This window comes from Branchiostoma floridae, chromosome 1 (assembly GCF_000003815.2).
Source record: "Branchiostoma floridae strain S238N-H82 chromosome 1, Bfl_VNyyK, whole genome shotgun sequence".
In the NCBI taxonomy this organism is placed as follows: domain Eukaryota; kingdom Metazoa; phylum Chordata; class Leptocardii; order Amphioxiformes; family Branchiostomatidae; genus Branchiostoma; species Branchiostoma floridae.
In genome coordinates, this window is record NC_049979.1 from 12102542 (window position 1) to 12121731 (window position 19190).

The following is a 19190-nucleotide window of genomic DNA, read 5'->3' on the forward strand; positions in this document are numbered from 1 at the left end:
CTACTGTTGAAAACAACTACTCATGTCGTATCCATCTTTGATATGTTCATAGCTATATTTCTTGTAAATCAAGGATGTTTTGTTATTCATAATGATTGTGAATGTTTGAATATAAATCAAAATTGTTTTCCTTTCGCTGTTTTCGTAGTAAACTCACCCAATATGTTTCCGGTTTCAGGGGCAAACCGGATACTGATTTGAATTCCAGTCGACCAATCAGCGCGCAGTATTTCAAGCGAGGTAACTTTCAAAAAGTATGGCCGCCCTGTAAGCAGAGGGTCCGTCGACGATCGGCTTTTTTCTCCAATTTTTAGTTTATTTGTGTAATTATATAAATCATACACCCGACGATGAAGTTCTTATCAGAACTAGACGACGATAGGTTCGCCAGGGTAGTGATTGCGCAGGATTTGAAGGAGTTTGGGATCAAAATACCCAAAGTCAAGAAATCGTCGAAAAGCCAGGTGAGTGAGTCAGTGACCCGTGTTTGATTTGAAACCGACGTTTGCTGTAAAAAATACAAGTCGCAAAAATATCAACCGATTTCATTACACAGGAAGGGACTAGAAAGGTATGATATTTTGTCATTCTTGATTCGGTAACATTCAATTTATCTTGGAATTACGTATTTGGAGGATGAAAGAGTATCTGATCAAAATTTATGATCGCCTGCATATGGGTAACAAATTTCAACCTTGACTTGAGCCCAACGAAGCTATGTACCGGTGTATTAAGCTTTTATATTTGTGTGATCGTGAAGGAACAGTTTTACGGGTGTACTGATTTTTACGAAATACATTGAATATAACGTTACAGTATTTGATTTAGATACCAAATTTCGTTTCAGGACAAACACCACCACAGCCCAGGCGTTGGTGTATTCGGCAGGAGGCTCACCAACCTACCCACAGTTCCAGTCAGCACCCCTGCTGGCACGTACCAAGTACCAACGTAAGATGGGCGTTTCCTTTTTTCCAGACTTGCTGAGAGCCTGGGACCAAATTTGTTTGGAGATAAAAAAAATAAAAATAAAACATTTTGAGAAAGAAGTTGCCATCTGTAAATATTGTAACAATATTTTGAGCATGAAATTGAAAGTGATAGAGAAACTATTTCAATCTCATAATTTTTAGATTAAATGAATTGATTTATCAAATAATTCAAATTACTGAAATATATTGATGCCTCTAGTTTGCAGTACAGTTGTAAGACTGCCTGAATAACATATAAATTTTCGGCAATATCGGTACAAAACAACATCCTAGCAGAATTAGTAGTCACATATTCACAAAATTAAGTGTTGCCCATTTTTACAATGTAAAATCTTAGACATAAGATTAATCTGCATGCTAACATTTGATCTTTTCTTGATCAGCTTTCTTGTTACAACTGTCAACTTTCTGGAGGAACACATCGAAACAGAAGGGATCTTCCGAAAATCTGGGTCACATGCACGACAGAAAGACCTCAAGGTATGGAAATCTCTGGACTCTTCTGAACTTGATATTGGCAATTGGTGGTCAGCTTCACAGCATTCTGATGTTGTTCTATGGCATCAATGGCGATACCAGACTTTTTGTTGAGGTGTAAGAGGTTCTGTTTACAGTGCTGGGCCAGTGCTATAATCCTCTGGAAGGACACTTGACACAACTTTCCTCACTCCAACCAGATAAAAATGGGTTGGGCAGACAAAAGATAGTGGGCAGAGATGGATGGGCTAGGCCTCCTAACCCTTTGCCCCATAGACAAAGAGAATAACAAATCTGCTGCCTTGGCCTGAAAAACTTTGCCTTTACAAAACATGTACTATTATATATCTTTTGATAACTCTCTTGTGTCCTGGCTTAGTAATCTTCAATCTGCTAAAGTAGTTGTTTGACACCAAATGTGTATGATTGATTGTAAGCATAGGCAACAGGGAGAATGCAAAATAAAACACACTATATCATGTGTCGCATACACTTTCAGATCAAAGTGGATGAAGGTGGAGAGTTTGGAGAGGCATCTGTCCTGGACGTGGCAAACCTGTTCAAGCAGTTTTTCCGTGAGCTGCCTGACCCACTGTTCACCCACAGACTGCACACCTGTCTGCTGAAGGCTCAGGAGATCCAGCAGGACAGGGACAGGATCATGGTCAGTACCACGTCTTAGGAGCAAGATATGTATTAGGCCCCGTTCATGATGCAAAAAATGAAACGGTTCTATCGGTTAGGCCTAGAAATCCGACAGCAAACGACAGGAAACGGTTTGCATTTTGCATTCACGATGCAAACTTACAGACCGTTTCAGTTCCTTGAAAAGGCATGGTAATGCATGGTAATGCGACCTCTGACCCCCGAGGCTGTTGTGATCTTGCCCAAACTTGTATTTCTGTGTCAGATTTTTGGTCTTTGATCAAAATTGAACCAATGTCTTACTGAATTCGAAGCTGGTCCTGATATATGCCATGCTATGGCATTTCCACTGGATCTCCTGACACATTCCCTTGCAATATCAGGTCCGTCGCTGGCTCCTCAGTCTACCGGGAGGCGGCCTGATGATAAAAACCAATTTTACAATTAAAAATGTGGTCGAAACACCCGAATGACGGATTAAAAATTGTACTTTTTCCCCGTGGCACCACCAAATATGAACGCACATACCCGGATGTAAAACGGATTGCGCCGCTTTTGCGTTCATGATGCAAATTCTTAATTCCGGGTAAGGAGGAAACGGTTTCAATACTACCTCGCGAAGAGGTTCCGAAAAAAACGTTTGCTATCGTTTCAGATTCGTTTCAGAGCGTCATGATGACAAAACTTATCCATTTCAGCTTGCCTAACCGATAGAACCGTTTCATTTTTTGCATCATGAACGGAGCATTAGTATTAGATGTGAATATGTAATGAAAAAAATCAGTCGTTGGACCAATCCTGAAGCCCCACCCCCAGTTTGATTATGGTTCTTATAGAATCTATTTCAAACATTTCCAAAAACATTGCCAGTAGGACAGAACTGGCAGCTAGACAACTCCATGTATGACCATCACAATTTCTCACTACAAAAGTAATTCAAGCAACTGGGTATTAAGATCAGTTAACTTTCAGATGCTTCAGACAGCATCCACTGTCTTGCAACAGTGACTGACTGACCTATCTCATGACAAGGATGTATTAAATCTTCACTGACATATTAAAAAACTATTTATCTTTATTGTCTCTTCCCCCTCAGGCCGTCCTGTCCGTGTGTGCCATGCTGCCCACCCTCCACCTGAACACCCTGCAGTATACCATGTCCTTCCTGGCAAGGCTGGCCGCCAGGGCAGACCAGAACAAGATGGACGAGAACAACCTGGCTCTGATCATGACCCCCAACCTCATGCCCACTCTGGAGAAAACCTGCGCAGACATCGGCCCAGACAAGCTGCTGAAGATGCAGACAGAGATTGTGAAGTTTCTCATCCAAAACTCTCACAGCATTGGTATGTGTTTATCAATGTCTATGAATGCATGTCTAATAAATGTAAAAACATGTACAATCATGGTACAATGGTGGAGGTATGACAGAACATGAATATACATGAGATGACAGCTATTCATACTCTTGTACAGGTGCTGTCCCTGATAGTGTGTTGTACATGCTCTTATGCAATAGATTATTCGCCTGGTGTCCAACCTTGCTAGCTTTTGTCCACTCCTGGTGGTCTCTACTCTACAGTGTTGGCGGGGTAGCAACCATCGGGAGTGGACCAAAGCTAACAAGGCTGGACACAAGGCTAAAAGATAACAGCCGTAAGTACTCCAACTCTTGCACAGGTACTCTATCTACAGAGATGACAGCTGTAGTCTTGCACAGATTCTGTCCATGATAGTACATTGTACACATTCAGGTGCAAGAGATGACAACTGTATCTTTGCACAGGTGCTGTTCCCAGCTATAGCTACAGCTACATATATTTCACAGTTGTTACCCCTGACAGAGTGCTGTACACATGCATGTACCTACAAGATTTGACAGCTGTATTTTTGCACAGGTGCTGTCCCTGACAGTGTGCTGGAGCGAGCTGCCCAGCTGAGTGGGAAGGATATGGAAGGGCTGGTGTCAGGAGATGAGCTGGACAAGAGCGTGGACTCCTTACTTGATGGGTCTAAGACAAAGAGGAAGAAAAGAAGGAGTGGATCTATACAAGGTTATGTGGTTCTTAATACTGACTTTTCTTAATGGTACTTGATAGTCTTTTTTGTATGGTTGTTTCTCATTCTTGTAGAGTTTCATTTCTTCTGTTGTGCAAATGCTAAATTGAGGTTTACACTATAGCACTTGTAACAACAAAAAGGTGAAATACATCTTTTGCCACATCCTGCGGTATAGAAAACTGCTTTCATGTTCACGTTGAATGGTCATGACTAGGGCTGGGTACCGGTACAGAAAATTCAGGTCCAGGTCCGGTTCAGGTCCAAAGGATCAGGTCCAGGTCCGGACCTGAACCTGGACCTTATTCAGTATGACTCATACCAATGGTCCATTTCACTACAAAGAAATCTGTTTGGTGGAGTATTAGACTCATACTGGCGTTCTAAAATCCTACAACGCTAACTGCACCTGTGAGATTGGCTGTAAAACTTGGTAGAAATTACTATAAACTTTACTCTACTTCACTCTTGTCATTTTCTTCCACCTGCAAGCGCCAAAACGTGTGAATGCATGATAAAATAATCTGTTAATTTTCTAACCGGTCCAACATCCGGTCCACCTAATTTTTTCAGGTCCGGTTTTTCTGGACCGGTCCAATAAGAAAAACCGGTTTTGTACCGGTACGCTGTACCGATACCCAGCCCTAGTCATGACCTTTAGCATCTCACAATGAACTGTTGGTACATTTATGTTTGGGCTGAAATAGGGTTGAAATTTGGTCATGGCAAGTGTGGTAAGTTACCGTAACTGTGTTATTTTAACTGTTCCTGCAGGTATAGTGAACGGGATCAGTCAGGGGCTGAACAAGTTGAGGCACGGCAGTTCATCGTCCATCAAAACACCATCCAGGCAGAACTCAAGCTCTGATCAAGCTGATTCTGGTAAGGCTTTAGAACAATGTAACAATCTTCTAGTACTGCTATTAATACATTGATAGTCCTTCTGCAGACTAGAGAAAACGGGAAAAAATCAGGACCTGTTAGAAACTGTCTATACCAAGGAAATGCACATTATCAATAGATTTCATATCTAGTAATATACAGATATCAAATTTGTCTTTGTCAAACCTTTATTCTAAAAACATTTCTAAAGTAATTTATAGATCACCGTTCTGAGATTTAACAAAAAAGGGATAGATTTAGCTATTTAATCTCCAAGCAGATGCAAGAATCTACCCCATTCCCGATGTTTTACACCTAACTGTTTTTGCAACATTTATTTCTCTTTTCTCTATTCTATCATAGCACAGTTTGTCTCATGCACTTATGGGATTTTAATTTCTTCATTTTTTTCAATTTCATTGTCATGTATTAATTGTCTTTTTAAGTGCAAAACAAATAGACAGTTAACCTTACAGCTGACTCCGTACTGTCCTTACAGAGGTGATCACCAACATCCCGGCAGTGATGATGAGCGAGGTGACTCCGCGGATCATGCGCTCCACCAAGAGGAAGGCAGAGGACGACCACGCTGCTTTCTCCGCAGCTAAGAGGTAAGATGGAGATGTTAACTGTTTCTCTTTCTTGAATTGATGTACACTCATACTGTGCACTGACGGGACAAAATATGATATGAGTCAGAGATAATGTAGACAAGCTGCATAAACTGTGTTCATGACTATCATGAGATAATGAAATAGATCTCCATCAATGCACCAAAATGTCAAAAAAAATTACAAAATCTTGTTGAAAAGCAGATGCATGGCCAAGGTAAAATACTTCGGCTTTGAATTGAAAATTTGCTGGTCTTTTATAAATTGTATATTGTGCTAGGACTGACTCAGCATGGTTTGTTTCATAATTCTTTCTCAAATAGCTTTAAGTAAAAAAATATGTAGTTCTCAACTTACTTTAGTGCAAAGTTAGTGTTTTTTCTTCTACTTGTGTAGTCCTCTGAGATCCACAGATTTGTCCTTTCCACATAACATTAAACATCTCTTATTGTTTCCAGGAAAGCCATCCTGCAGCAGATGGGACAGAGAGGTGCCAAGCCTCAGTACGGAGCAGCCAGCAGGACTCCTGAGGGGCTGCTCACACCCAGCAACCTCATCCAGGCGGATCTGGACGCAGGTAATTGGTTCATTGCTTTATTAACTCCTTTAGCTGTTGCATTTTAAGGGAGTAGCTACTCTTCCAGGAGTAACAAATTCACACAGAAAAACATGGACAGCATAACAATATAGTATAACATAGCAGAAAGCAACATCTCATAATTACAAGTACCAGTACTAACAATCTTCATACAACATATTATAAAACCACATGTTATATAGAGTACCTCATTTGCCATATGCTTTGTATGTGTTTTATTAGCTGCTAATTAGATATCTTTAATGCAACCATACATCACAGTCTATATAGAGATGCTATAGATCTGTGTTATGTACAATCATGTGTTTACAGGGCTTGAAATGTTTTGAAATTGAAGCTGTGCTAGTATTTTCTAAAGCACTGATCCATGATAAAACCATTCCCATGACGCTAGGGTTACATATGGCCAGTGCTACATGCAGGGTTGGGCAAGTTTTCTAAAATTGTCCTATCGGGCAAGCACATACTGTACAAAATTTACTTGCCCAAACCAATTTTTCACTTGCCCAAAATTTAAATGTCCCTTGGCTTTTATATGCATTTTCACTTCCAGCAATGTCATTCTTGTTATTGCCTCTATTTTTCTATGTTGACCATAGCTTGATGTAAAAAGTAACAAGTATATCAAAATCTCACTTAATGGATAAATCTTACTTGCCCAAAGGGTAGGTCATGCACTTGCCCAATCAGCATTTTCACTTGCCATGGACAATAGGGCTAGTGGACTTGTCCAACCCTGATATGTAGTATTGGCCCCTAAAAGGCTATTGAACTTTGAAGCAATAAAGAAAAAAAGTTATTTTTTTCAACATTCAATATTACAACTAACAGAAAAAAAGGGCCTTGGGTTTTCTAGCCCTAGGCCTGCATTGAGTTTTGAATTCTCGTGAAAGTATGCAGTGAAGTTGGTACTGACCCTTTAAAATATTAAAGTTAAATCGCTTGGTGAATAAAGGTGTTTATAGCCTCAGGAATTCTTGATATCTGTGTTACAGCTTTCTGTAATATTCCATCACCTGTCTTATTTATGTCTTGCATGCCATTTTCTTGGCCCAGCAGACTCGATAACCAGCAGACTGGACAGAGACTCGTACCGACAGTACGCCACGCTCTGTTATGGCCTGGACCGCTCCCTACAGCAGGCTGAGACCCCGCTTACACATGCTCAGAAGAAAAGTATTGTCACAAAAGCTACTGCAACCTGTCACCCTATAGCAGATTTTTATTTGTTTTGTTTTGTAGAATTGTTTTCTAACACATCATTTCTCCTTTCTTAGGTTCGCATAGAGTTTTGGAGTTTGGTGTGCTTTTTGTTAATTTTGTGCACATCCTTGTTTTGCCTCTCTTAGGTTTACATTGCGGTTTTGTCTTTTGAGTTCAGTGTGCTCATTGCTACTTTGTGCAGATTTTTGTTTTGCCTAACTCTGCAACTAGCTGTTGTGTGCAATGACTCTAGATAGAGAAGATGATCGTCCCTTGTGTGATGCACAGTTTTGCTAAAAAACATGAGGCAATAGACTCATTCCTTGACCCTGCCTAACTCCTAGCCTGGTATCCATCCCATTCTAGCTCCAGTTGGCTTTTTCATTACAAGTAATAAGAGCTCCTACCTGTATTGCACAAAGTAATAAATTCTCTATTCATGGGTGCCAGATTATTCATTATGGAAGCAATCAAAGGAGCAAACCGGAGCCAACATTCTATGGACACCAGGCTACAAGTACCTTACCATGGATGCTGTATATGAAACAGAAATGTGGCAATGCATAGATAGCCATTTTATGGGGCAGGTTGCTATCAACTGTGTTAAGTCTTAAGAGAACATTATTGGGAGGTGGGGTCCATCCCTTTCCTCCATCAGATACCCATTTTATACCTGGATGTTGTGTTGTGTAAAGTACCTTTCCCAAGTACACAACATTGGTAGCATGGCAGGATTTAAACCCAAAACCTCTGACTGTTAAGCCAAACACCCTGCAGTTGCACCACACGACCCCACAAAATGAACTTTAGCTAGATGCAAATTTTGTCGCATTTCCTCCCCAGTGTGCATCAGCAGCGACCAGCTCTTCACCCCCGGCTCCCCCTCCAGCCCAAGCATACAGTTCGTGGAGCCCCCGGGACAGTCGGTCAGCTTCAAGGCCGCCTTGCACGACTCCCTGATGTCCACCACCAGCCAGAGCAAGGCCACTCCCTCCAAGAAGATTGGGAAAATCTTGGCCGACAAGCTGAAAAGGTGGACTCCATTCTTTTGTTATCAAATCAATAGCCTGGGTGCCATCCTCAGTGGTAACCAATGGCACATTCTTTTTGCTTTCTAATGGCTGAACAAGCAAAAGGATTGTGGCAGCTAAACGTTCTGCCAACACAAAATTACACACGGATAAGATTTTCAATGACCACTGTCACCTTCTTCAGGATCAATACTGATGACCAATCAGAGCATAAACTTGCAAGAGGAACTTACAGACATGTGATCTTATTAACACATGATCTTGCATGTTACATCGAAATTCTTTGTCATTACCTGGTAGCTTGAGAACCCGTGCGTGTCCTTTTCTTTTCTTTTGATTGACAATCGTTGAATGTACAATTTACACATATCTGTTCTCTGTCTTTTGCATACCAACAGAATTTATGAAAAACTGATGATCACAGACAATAGCATACATATCATATATGTATTAGCAAATATTGGCAGCCTTCCTCTGTTTGATGTGTCGGAACTTTGTTGCATGTTTGGACATCCTAATAGTAATACCCTTTTCTCATCACCAACAGTCATTGAATGTCCTGAGTTGAACTGTCACTTCAAACACAAAATGTTGGACTTCCCAAAATATTGGACTGAGCAACTCAAGTTTTTGTCAAGCCATCCACCACTTCAGTGGAATATTATCTTGTGCTGAAAGATACAATTCAACTCTGGTTTAGAATGACTGTACTAACACGGATGAAATTAAAATTCCTTGAATGTACTTCTCTTGTAAAACTACCCACACCCTGTGATTAACGGTGATGGTTTCCACCCCCCTCCCTCTCCTGTGTCTGTCCTCCTGTGCCCCCACCAGGCGCTCGAGTGGCAAGGCTGGTTGTTTCTCCCCCAGGAGATCCTCAGGTGGCAGCAAGCTCAGGAGGTCCATCAAGAAGAGATTCAGCGGAGGTAAAGGGAAGTCTGAGGTGAGACTTAAAATATGCAATGAAACCTGTACAACTACAAGTGACCACCTCTGCATACTAGTGTGGCTGTAGTGGTGTCATCAATTGTAGTAGTACACAGCTGCTTGGATTCATCTAAAGAGAAATTTAGCCATATTCCATGCATTATGATTAAATAGTTTGAAAAGGCAAATTTGCTTAAACTCCAATGAGTTACATTTCAAAAACAAATTTTTACCCTCCTTCATTAGTAAATTTCCCTATATCCTAAAACTCTTGACCACTGATAAGTGCTGACAAAAGAACCCCTGCCTTTTTTGCTTGAGGTACTGATCTCATATTTCTGTTATACGTACCACCCACAGAAATCCCCCTTGGTGCAGTCGACCAGCCTCAACTTGGAGAATGTGGGGTCACGGCTGGCAAACCATCCTCCTGACACAGGCCTGTCCACCATTGACTTTGGGGCCAGTCCGAAGCTGAACGAGAAAGTGAGGGGATCCTTCTTCAAGATGCATGCCAGGGCCGGGCCTTCCAAGTCCTTACCCGTCCCCAGCACAGAAAGGCCTACCTCGCCCCTACTCAACTTCAGTAGGAGAAGCAACGCCATGGACCCCAACTCCTCCACCCTGACCACAAGTTCGGCCATGACCAGCTCGACGGAGGGGGCCAAGACACCGGACGTTTCTATGATCAGCACGAGTTTCCTAAACGACACGTCCAGAACCCCTGACGTGTCTGTCATCACTACTAGCTCAAGGGACTCGAAAACCCCTGAAGAGTGCAACAGTGGACATGTAATGATGGTGGCTGGGGACTTGGCAAAAACCCCAGATGAACCCAAGATGGGGAATCCACTACTAATGGCTGCAGACTTGGTGAAGACCCCCTACAAGAGTCATCTGGCTGGGGCAGGTGAACAGGTGCCTGCAGGTGTGGATGTTGTGAAGACACCATTCAAGGAGCACCTTGCTGCCAGGTGTGAACCCAAAGCTGCAGACTCCCCCAAGGTTGTCACAGTCGACATTCACATGACGAATTCTCCCATGGGGAAACGAGCTCTGCCAGATGATGGTGACCAACCCACTGCTGTGCCCACCCAGGATCAAACAGATAATCTGACACAGTCTGTTGTCAGGAACCTGGGATTTGAAGCTGAGTTGGAGACAGTAACCCCACCTGAGCACCACAACAGTTCAGCTGACGTGCCAGAACTGCCGAGTCTTGTCGCCTACACCAGGACCACTAAGTTCTTCCCATCCTTGGGCATCCTCGAGCCGTCATCAGCACATGGTGAAAAAGAGGAAGAGTTGTTCAGTTCACCTGATCAAGAGGTAGATTCTCCTAACTCCCCAGCAAAGAGACCATTGGCCCAACAGGATGAAGTCATCGCTTCACCAAGTAAGAGGCCGAGGATGGGTCAGCAGGTGAGTCAGTATCACCTGTCGCTGAATGTTGCTGGGAAGAATATCACCATGACGTTGCAAGAGAGAGTGAGGGCACGATCATCAAATACTTCAGGAGTAAAAGAAAGTACAGAGAGTGCTGTGTCATCAGAGTCAGCCTCAGTGAAAGACAAACCCCAAAATACAGCGGAAAAAGATGTACTAAGTGCAGGCAATGAATCAAAAGAAGAATCAGTACAGCCAATGGTAACACAGGCTGCCACAGCATCCCTGCAGCAAAGTAGCCATGCTAGGTCCGTGAAGAAGGTACAGCCTTCTCCTACCAAAAAGGCAAACACTGCAAGCCAGAACGGACCTGCAAAAAGAAGAAACGACGCTACACCCACCAAGAAAGCTGTCACTCCCAAGAAGACCAGGACACCCTCGGGAAGGACCCCAGGAAGGGGAACTCCCGGCAGCGCCGGCAAGAGAACCACATCCTCCAGCTTTGTCCGTAAGGGATCGAGTGTTGTACAGAGGAAAGCCTCAGACAGAAAGGCAGCAGTAAGAAGCAGCAGCTGCCAGGAAAGGGAGAGGGCACCAGTGGTCAGGAAAAATAGCGACAAAGAAAAGAAAGGAGCAGTTGTCTCAAGAAACAGCTTTAAGAACATGGGGGATCATACTGCAATGAGGGCCAGGAGAAAGGAAGGCGAGAAGAAGACTGAGGCCACTGTAGCACGTAAGGATAGCAAGGAAAGGAACGCAAGCAGACCAGGAAGGATGGGCAGTGTGGGGAAGGCTGACAAGCCCCCATCTCGTGCCGGGAGACCATTGCCGTCTTTTAGAACAAATGCCTCTCCAGCTAAGAAGGTGGACCCAACTACCAGCAATGGGCTGGGAAAGAGACGTCCGGTTATCTCCTCCCCACTAAAGAACAGCTCTGACATGCACAAGAAGGTGGAGAAGAACCTGAAAGTGCTGATTGATTTGGAACAAACTCTTAGCTGTCTGTCTCCCAGTGGTGACAGTAAGTCATCGACTGTGAGTACCAGCAGTGTTGCAAGTGATGCTCAGTCAGATGGTGTGGAGAAGAAGGAGATGAAGGCCAGGGATTCAGCCACAAGTGTGTACGTGTACTCTCCTGGTAAGGGTTCAGGTATTCCCATCACTAGAGCACAGAAAAGTTCCCCACCATCTACTGAACCGCCCAAGACACCATCCAAGTCCGTCAGTGACTCAGCTCTTCCAAGCGCCAGCCATCCCACTGATACAGGCTCGCCGTCCCAGGTGCAGCACGCAGCGAGCTTCCCGTCAATCCCTCGCGAGATCAAGACTGGCATCGTGGCAAACTCCATAGAGATCTGGAACAACATATCCATGGACGCTGGGGACAGGTTCACCTCGCCTCTGAGGGCAGTGAAGAATCCGCTGCTCTTCCGCAAGTCCCCTGCCAGACGCTCCTGGCACATGGGGGACACACCCAAGAAGGAGCCTGAGAAGCAGGACAAGCCAGTCCTCAGCTCCAACAACAGCACTTCATCTGTATCTGCTTCCAAACTGCCTTCTGCTGCAACCCCAAAGCTACCCACCACTCCTCTGGTCAAAGCACTCAGTATCGACAGCTCCATGGCCAATGTGGGGCTGGAATTCAAACCAGAGGACATGGACACCAGCTGCCAGTCCTCCAGGTCTGTAGCCGCTGCCCTGGATGCTCTGCAAGAAGAAAGCGTCCGCCTCAACGACTCCTACAACATCGCAAACAGCCACCCAGTCCAATCGCCGGCACGGAAAGTGGCCATGTCTCCGCTGAAGCCAGTCAACACACCAAAGACTCTTCCATCAAAAATGGTGTCGGACAAAACGCCGAGGATCAAACAGGCGCTACTATTACCTGGGCAGGAAGAAAACGGCTCTACCCCGCTCCGAGCTGCGATTAAGACACCCAAAAGGGCCACCAATCTGAAACGTAGCACCCCGGTGAAGGTGAAGCGCTTCCACTCCCCACGCAAACCGGCATACAAACCCAGGAGTGCAACAAAATCTCCCAGGAAGTATCCCGCTTCTCCTAAAGCACCTGATCTGAGCGGGGACATAACTCCAGCACCCACCAAACAAGACTGGATGATATAAACTTGGTAAAAGTGAGCAAAGAGGAGAGAAGCAGTGCTGGGTACGAACTGTAGAAGCTGCTGAACGATGTGAAGGAAGATAGAGCTAGCTGCTACCATGTTGATATAGGTCAACATTTGGTGTAATTTGGTGTGACTGTGGTCTTTTACTGCTGTTTGTTTGGCCATGACAGAAGTTATGTTTTTAACCATTCCAATATTTGTTGCCAGGCAGGGTTTTGACAAATAGCTAGGTACCAGTATAATAAAAGTTGCATCATACAAAAATGTATGACATGATATGCCTTGGAGACACATTATAATGAGTACAGACTCATATATTTACTGTTCGCACAGTGCTTGCCTTACCATTCTTTGTTTAAAATTTACTGACAATCTGTGCCTTTTCCTAATTAGTTTGTCATTTAGTCAAAAGCTCATAACAATATTGATGGTACTTTTGTGGCTTTAAGTGTATTTTCAAGTGTTACTCTCTGTTAGTCAATTAAATTCAACAGCTAGATGTGATATGTTTTGTACATACATAGTGTAATGTGTACAGCTGCAATAAGTCTTTAACATGCTAGGTGTCATTCTTTCAAGGAAGATAATAAACAAGGAATGTATCTCTTTCTATGACCAGAAGAAACAACTTAGGAGATATGTTAATTTCCAATTCTGTCTAAAACAGTTGCGGTGCTTTTATTGTTTTAATCGTTTAGTTTTAGTTATTACAAAAACATAAAGTTATCAGAAATTTTTGTAGCCTTACAACATGTGTATGGTACTTACAGACTAGGAATTATTCATTTGTGCTGGTCCTATCTCTACCCAGGCAAAGCCTGCAAATTGTTTGTCACCCTAGAAATTCCTGGGGTGCATGAATTAGTCTTGTGTTGAAATACCCTCCTTCGAATATTGGGGGCAATATTATCTTGGGACCTAACAAAATGCTAAAAGGAGATAGCAGCCAGCTATTCTTTCTTACAATGTAACAGTTTTGTGGAGAATATGCTACATTTTACTGCAACATTTTGTAGCCTGGTGGTAGCCTGGGATCTGACCTTGTTGAGCTTTAGTCCACTTTGTTTCTGCCAAACTTGTTGGGGCAGACCTACAGAAGTGCCCTGGTCACATTCATTTAAGTCATCATTCATACAAATTTGAATGATGTCATAGAATTCTCAAACAAGCCATGTCAACCTCTGACAAGGATCTAAGACAGCATTTTACAACAAGGCAGCTGAATATTTCAAGCTACACAACTATCCAAAGTTTCTTTGTGATCGCACAGCCTATGTGACCAGGTCCTAACACTTAACAAGGTCAAGGCTGTGTCTCAGGCTTTGTAGGTGGGAACATGGAAGCCTGAACCACTTTACTTACATACAGCACAATCTAACAGGGAAGTTATGTGCTTTACTTAGCGGAATCAATCATGGACAAAGGAAATAATGTTATATATAGTCAAATGGTGAGAAATATTACACTAAAGCTTTTATGCCAGCTTGCCAGTGAAATTAAACATTGCATAGAGTGCAGGACATTGGCTTTGTGTCGTCTTTATTATTGATATTGTGCTACACATACAGCACACATTTTCTACCTTTGATACAGCTGCTGCAGTAAGTTGAGGTTGCAGTCTATTTGTAAGTGATGGATTCATGAAGTGTATGAATCACCTAGCCTGGTATCCCTTCCATTCTATTTCAGGTTGCTCCTTTGCTTACTTCTCGTGACTATGTGCCAATAACAATTCTTGCCAATCATTTCTGTATCAATGGATGACAGACTATTTTTGCAAGGAAAGCAATCAGAAGCCAACCAGAGCTAGAATAGGCCAGATACCAGGCTAATATTCTCCTAACCTACATCAACGTAGCAGGCTAATATTACCTGGGTTACAATTTCCAACCCTAAGACTGGTATTGGCCCCAACATAATACACATCAACCTTTGTGTGATTTAGGGAGGAAAGGAAACAACAGTGTCTTAACTGCTGATGAGGCACTAGTTCCATAGTTTCACATATATTCAGTACTAGCATGTCAAAGTCAATGAGAACTGGTAAAATAATTTTTGAAGTACCTGAAAACCCTCCTGAAAAGTTGTGGGTCCAAAGGCTCCTAACATACCGGTACATCCATGCTCACTGGCACTGCAATGGAAGACTATGCTATAATAAGTCTGACAACTTTTGAGAATTGTGATTCAGCCTGTTACAAAATTTAATGGTTTGCATCAATGATTCTGACAATTTTTCTTTGTCTATACATTGTATTTGTAATTTTAATGATTTAATGCCCAACTTTCAACAACAGTACCTGGCAACAAATTTTGAGTTCAAGTCTTGCCTTACAGATTTCATTTATAGGTGCACAAAAACAGGAATGTCATTTTTTTTCATGTTGAACAAAACAAGAGTGCTACAAAATTATACACTAAAATAAGATAAAACACTAATCATAGCTTTGTGTAACTTATCGTTTCTTTTAAATTTCTTAAGACAACTTCATTGCAGTTAATTGCTTTCCAAAAACGAGTCACTAGCTGATAAACTATGTTTTGATATACAAGTTGATTTAACCATTTGTCCAGATTTTCTAAAATAATGACTTGCACAATAGATTTATCTATACATGTGATTTCACACATTGGTCTTTACTACAACAGAGTGTATCGGACAATGTTGCCACAATTCTTTCACAGACCACAACTGCCAACAAATTTTACGCCACAGTTTGTACTAGTTTAGGATACCATATATTTGCTGGTATATTATCATATTATTCAACTGCTTGAAAAGACGCTCATGAGGGTAAAGTTCTTTCTCCTCAACCAGATTTTTGTCACCTTTCAACATTTTGGCACTTTATCAGCTGCCTTTATGAGGGGTAGTGAACTTTGCTATTCCTTACACCAAAAAGCAGTCACTCAAGCAACTGGATATGATTTTGCTTGATTAACTGCTGTTTGGCATATCTTGTTACTTAGATGTCTAACCTTCATCAACGTATCTACTATTTCTTGCCACAAGATGATGTCACAGTAGCCTGGATGACATTTTTGTTAGTTTTCTGACTGAGTATTTCTAAACTAATTTTCCCCATCAAACCCCCAAATTTGTAAAGGCAAGTATGGGAGCTGATGATAACCTACCAATGGCACCCAGGCTAGTGCTGCAGCAAGATTGCAATCCCAAACCTTGGCTGTGGATAAGACTTTACCTTCAAATCACTTGTGAATCCTATGAAGATACATTGTATTCACACATAAACAGATATTTCAGTCCCTCTTCGAGACTCCTACACGAGACTATATGTTTATATCCAATCTGTTGGTCACAACAGACCCCTCCCCCTTCAATCTTTTCTGCCTCTTAACATGAGCTCCTGGTGTCCTCCTTATCAGGCTCTGTCAGTCTGGATTTTTCTGCTAGCACATCTGTTCTATTGCACTCAGTTTTCTTTGCTCCTGGGGGCTGGTAACTACAAACCAAGTACAACAAAAACAGAGTGCAAAAAACTGATATGCCATCTGAAAAAGTCTGACTCATAAACCTACTAATCTTAAGGTCACATTTCCAAACAAGGCTGTAATGTTTGTGGAATCGAAGTTTCTAAATCACAGAATATACACAAATAATGCTCATGACTGATTCTTTTAACATTCTGTGTGTTTTATTGTCCATTATGTTGTACATTTCATTCCCGAAAACAGTCTGTCTGGTCCCCTGTTTGAAAATGTGACCGTTACATATGGAGGTCAAACTCTTGGGCAGTAGGGACAGAGATTTCACTATAAATTAGCCATTCCTTCCCATGATCCGTCACTCCAGCGAGTTTAACATGAGGAGCTGTTTGAGGACTTTTGTCTGACTCGTCTCCCGAATCTCACCTGCCAGGAACATCTCGTCTACCACGGAATACACCTGCAGGGACACAGACATATAAAAATGTAAGTCTGAGCATAGCATCTCGTATCAATGCAGGTAAAGCTTCGAAGTTCGAAAAGAAAAGGTCATCAGCAGTTAGAAATAACTCACCTTGTAGAAGTTAAAGACCAGGTCCAGTTCACAAACATTGTGGAAATATTCATTCAGTACCTGGAACAAAAAGCATTACTTAAACTTTGCCTCTATTCAACTCCCTGCCAATTCTACATGCTTAATAATTCATGACTGCTTGGATAATTACAGTGAGGGAATGCCATTAGAACAACTAAGAAAATTTGGAGATGCAAAACATCATAGAAGACATGGGAACTTAAGTTGCATACCATGGCTGGATAATTCATATAAAACTTGAAGAATGTAGACATTGAGGGCCGTCTCCAGCTTAATTTTTTTCTGTCCAACTCGTTGTTTGAGACCCCATGTTGTTTATTTACCTTAAATCTGCCATTTTAAGCTTAGGGAAATATATTTTCATTGGTTACATGTCATGAAGTTCAGATATTTTGGACAGATCGAGCAAAATTTCTGTTTGTCCAAACAAGTAAATTCAGATGGGTCACGGCTCTGTAAACATTGCCAGAAAATCGTAACAATTGAAAAACACTTACCTCAACAAAATTGTGGATGGCTTCAAGGTACATGAGGTTGTTGTCATTTACATCCACACATATACAGAAGTACAGGCCTGCGTATCTTCTGTACACGATCTTGAAGTTACGAAACTGGGGAAAGGAAGGACAACATGATCAGCAAGAAACAAGTTCAGCCATCAACTACATGTACATAAATTAGAACAACTTCTATAGTAGGGTCTGAAATGCCTGCATTTATTGAGAATAGGATGGAGTGAGCACGATTTGTCACTCGAGTGAGTGTGTGAGGATAAATGAGTGAATGGCCACAAAAAATGGTTAATTGTACAAAAGAACAGACAGCATGCAAGCCCAAAAAGTTCCATACCACATCAGTGACTACGTATAATCACCAAGCTGATCTATGAGGGACAAAGACAGTACCCAAGGATAAAACACCCAAGTTGATTACTGGATGCTGTCTTTGCCCCCAATAGATTACCCCCAGTACTGTAGAGTACCCCAGATCTTGGGGGAAGAAACTAGCCAACGGGCTTGCAACCCTCTGACTTCTACTAGATATCTGCCAACAGTCACATCACAAACTGTGGACTGCCTCCATCAGGAGAGTTTGTTTACCTCGACAAAGTTTGTGTGCTTGGCATCTCGGACTGTCACACAGGCGTGCACCTCCTCAATCAGCTTCTGCTTCTCGTCATCGTCAAACTGCATGTACCACTTGGCCAGGCGGGTCTTCCCCGCACGGTTCTGGATCAGGATGAACCGAATCTGGGGAGAAAACAGACAGACATGTGTCTTTAGTTACCAACAATTTATGTTTGGTTCATCTGGGAATGTCAAACATTACATGCTGCATCTGATCAGGACAGTTTGTTATTAGATATTCCGAACAGTACAGGCCATTTGATAGTCGATTAGCATGAGCATGCATAATTTCACACATTCGATCGGAATAATTTTTATCCGTTCTGACTCATCATGAACCATCATGCTTTCATGTTATTCTAAATACTCCTGTTATGGGTAAAAAGTATCACGGGTTTATGTTATATCAAGGAGGCCATATAGAAAGCAAAGATTTGCAGCATCCTGCTCAAAGCAAGTATAAATTTTGAGTACGAAAAATAATTTCCCTTTATCAACTGAAACAACAAGAGGGGCGTTACACAACACAAGATCCACTGTAGTCTATATCCATATCTATCAAGCTGAAACCAAGGAGGTGAAACATAATGGTTTGAAACGCCTTATGTAGTAAATTAATGGAATAATCTTTTAAAGGAATGAAGGTACAGGTCACATGATAACAATCATCAATATGTAACAATGGAAACAATCATACACATCTATATACTAGTACTAGTATTCTAATCATCCCAGTCACCTTGTGCCACTTGAAAAAATACATATGTGGGAGGGGCAATGACACTATGTCAACATATATGAAAGAAAACCGCCTTCAGGTTAAGAATTATCGTCTTTCCTTGTTACTACGTGTCACAAATACATTTTAGGACCAGAAAATGTCCAAGTTTATTCCTTATGTCTCTTAGAATATAAGAAATGCAAAGGTTTTCCTACCATTTTTCACCAACACCCACCGGATCACACTCTTCCTTTCCACACCGGAAGTACTCTAACCCTACATCCTGTCTACTATTAGCAATCCCATTGGAGGATTTCTGGTAAATGTCTTCTGCTATTGGTCACTTTGGATAAAGACATAC

At 42.1% G+C, this 19190-nt stretch overlaps 2 protein-coding genes across 4 annotated transcripts; one reads left to right on the forward strand and one right to left on the reverse strand.

The window, feature by feature from the left end:
- The first annotated feature begins 223 nt into the window (after positions 1-223).
- Positions 224-14457, forward strand: LOC118426852. Of its 3 annotated transcripts, none has more exons than XM_035836412.1 (13): positions 224-464; positions 848-951; positions 1376-1472; positions 1969-2133; positions 3211-3460; positions 4013-4168; positions 4947-5054; positions 5554-5665; positions 6124-6242; positions 7323-7439; positions 8310-8499; positions 9335-9443; positions 9788-14457. In XM_035836412.1, exons 1-13 carry the CDS (start codon positions 351-353, stop codon positions 12935-12937), a joined length of 4791 nt encoding a protein of 1596 aa, XP_035692305.1. In that variant the 5' UTR covers positions 224-350; the 3' UTR covers positions 12938-14457. The 3 variants fall into 3 exon arrangements, with proteins under 3 accessions (XP_035692305.1, XP_035692312.1, XP_035692321.1); XM_035836419.1 differs by having other exon boundaries at positions 9371-9443; XM_035836428.1 differs by lacking the exon at positions 7323-7439.
- A 4-nt stretch (positions 14458-14461) lies between these two features.
- Positions 14462-19165, reverse strand: LOC118427151 (AP-2 complex subunit sigma). Its single transcript, XM_035836792.1, has 5 exons — positions 19045-19165; positions 18082-18231; positions 17479-17592; positions 16961-17020; positions 14462-16846 (listed from the first exon to the last, which is right to left on the reverse strand). The coding sequence occupies exons 1-5, from the start codon at positions 19045-19047 to the stop codon at positions 16745-16747; spliced, it is 429 nt and encodes a 142-aa protein (XP_035692685.1). The 5' UTR covers positions 19048-19165; the 3' UTR covers positions 14462-16744.
- Between the last annotated feature and the right edge of the window lie 25 nt (positions 19166-19190).